Raw genomic sequence first — 2778 nt, forward strand, 5'->3', positions numbered from 1 at the left:
CTAAAATTTCTTTTGTTGTATGGTAAACAGATACATGGGCTGCATTTTCTGTTGTTCTATGGTAAACAGATACATGGTTATTTTAACTAAAATTTCTTTTGTTGTATGGTAAACAGATACATGGGCTGCATTTTCTGTTGTTCTATGGTAAACAGATACATGGTTATTTTAACTGTATTTTCTTTTGTTGTATGGTAAACAGATACATGTTTGTTTTGCCTGTATTCTCTATTATCATATGGTAAGCCCCCCAGGGGCATAGCGATATGTCTGCGGACTTAAAACGCTAGAAACCGGGTTTCGATACCATTGATGGGCAGAGCACAGATAGCCCATTGTGTAGCTTTGTGCTTAATTCCAAACAAACAAAAAAATGTTCCTTGTGTAACTGTCGTAAAATCAAACAAAAATCATACGGTAAAAAAAACTTCATTTTTAGCATAGGAATCACGCTTTAATAATTACAATAAAACATTTGCAGTTGACGATGTATGTTTGTTTGGAATTAAGCACAAAGCTACACGATGGGCTATCTGTGCTCTGCCCACCACAGGTATCGAAACCCGTATTCTAGCGTTGTAAGCCCGCAGACATACCTCTGTGCCACTGGGGGGCAACGATGTATGATATAACATTTAACATTTGGTGATATTTGAATGTTTTTTAACACTATCTCTCTAAACAAAAATAATGTACCAATATACGTAATCAGCAACAAAATATTTTCTCTGACAATTCGTAGGCATCAAACAACGTTTCTATGACTCAGTAACAATAATATATAAAACTATATATATATATGTGTTATCTCTTGACATTCTTAAAAAGATTTGAAATTAGATGTATCAAATTAGATGAAGAAATAAAGAGACAGACAAACAAACAAAAAGCAAAGATGAAATAAAAATAGTTGGTATTTGACCTACTTGGTATTCTGTTAATGGCTCTAAGAGGACGTAGAACACGAATAGTCCTGATGGCAGATAGATTAATACTTCCAACATCCAAACAATATTCAAGAGTCCTATCAAATAAGTTGAAAAAAAAATAGTCTTGGAAAATAATTTATTAAACAAGTTTAAAAAATTTCCCAAAATAACATACACAACCAGAATTTCGAACTTTAGGAAATCACTGTTAGTGTTAGTTATGTAGTTATACCATTTGTTAACTAGAAAGGCATTGTTACAATTTTCAGGGGTAGACAATGATTACATAAAAGTCCTTCAGGAGTTAAATTTTTTTTTCCAATGACGATTCGAATATTTACTAACCAAGTTTTCAATTTCGAAATCATAACTCATGGAATATATCATTATCTCGTTTCCTTTGACTAAACAAATCAGCATTAAAAAACAACAAAAAAAACGCAGTTACCAAGTGCTCACAATACCCAACCTAACCAATACGTCATTAGATATGATAACGTCCTGGTAAAAACAAGATAAATTTTTTAAGCCACTGTTCAGGTTATATTCTAAAGTTCACATATATTAATGCCAAAATAAGTAATATCATGTCACAAAAAAGAAGATACAAAAATCCTTAGTTATGCTTTAACAGCCGTATATTGCAATGTAATTCATTCAGCTTCCCTTTGTCTTGAGCATACAAAATGAAGATCAACGATGTCTGACTGTTGTTATGAAAAACATAGAGTTTACTGTACCAATCTTTCTTAAATTGTCCTTGTAGGAGCCTAGACTCTATGGTTCCATTCTACCTTGTTACTTCCACTAATTTTCTTTCTTTATCCTTTATTATAACTGTAGGCAACAAGCTTAAGTCAAGATTTAGATTAATCGTACATACAGTACCGATAGTATTTCTACTTTTACAAATAGAAATTTACCCGCCATCTTGTGTGGTGGCCAGAACCAGTAAAAAAAAAAGGGGAATTTTAAGGTGCTCGTAATACTTAAATAAAAGTTAGTTTACAAGTTACTTGTAAACATCATAAGCTATCGAGTGACCTACATCAGCTTAAAAATTATGTAAGGAAGTGTAGGAAAATGTTTTATTGTGTAAAAACAAACAGCGCCTTTAAAAAAAAAAGATGAAATTAGGGTTACGTGACATAAGACACTGATTGTAGTTTTAAAAACTATATTTTTCAACAATATATTGTTATATCTTATAGTTTATCCCTTCCCCCCAAAAAATTGAACTTTATCATATTTCTTGTTATGGATGTTTTGGCAATTTCATTATTTAAAATTTAAAAATAGCCAGAAAGTCAGTATTAAATACTCATAACTTTTAATCTGCTAACAAGTTGTTCAACTGTTTCTAGATAAAAATCGATTTAATAACCAGGTGAAATTATTTTCTTTGAGTAACCTTACATAGTTTCTTTTGATATGCACCCTCCAATATCATATCAGAGGCGGAAAGAACGATTAAAATAAACAATATATTTAGATATAGGCCAAAGATTTGTGTTAAAAATAACGTTTATTTTTTAATTTTTTTTTGCAGGTGTTGTTTCCTCTTTCCTCATTTGTCTATTTCGGATTCAAATACAGAGGTGTGTAAAAAGAGAATTCCAGATCTATCTTTTATCTTCCGTATGTCACTGCCCAAGAGGCCTTTTAGTGAATACTAGAACTCGTCAGTTGGGCTGAATGATGAGACGAAAAAAATTCTCTGAAACTCCATTCATATATGCAATATTGTTTGTGTGTTTGTTTTTAATTATGCACAAAGCTACATAAGGGCTATCTGTGCTCTGTCCAACGCGGGTATCGAAACCCGGTTTCTAGCGTTGTAAGTCCGCAG

The 2778-nt window shown here is 32.0% G+C and overlaps 1 protein-coding gene across 1 annotated transcript in view; it reads right to left on the bottom strand.

Annotated features, from left to right (window-relative positions):
• The window catches only part of LOC106471171 (voltage-dependent T-type calcium channel subunit alpha-1H-like), a gene marked incomplete at both ends in the record, with an annotated part of 63840 nt that overhangs the window by 58641 nt on the left and 2421 nt on the right, over window positions 1–2778 (bottom strand). The window contains one exon of the mRNA XM_013931759.2: window positions 927–1024. Within this exon, the coding sequence (XP_013787213.2) occupies window positions 927–1024 (98 nt within the window). The remainder of the gene's footprint in view (window positions 1–926; window positions 1025–2778) is intronic.

This window comes from Limulus polyphemus, unplaced genomic scaffold (assembly GCF_000517525.1).
Source record: "Limulus polyphemus unplaced genomic scaffold, Limulus_polyphemus-2.1.2 Scaffold4455, whole genome shotgun sequence".
NCBI classification, from domain to species: Eukaryota; Metazoa; Arthropoda; class Merostomata; order Xiphosura; family Limulidae; genus Limulus; species Limulus polyphemus.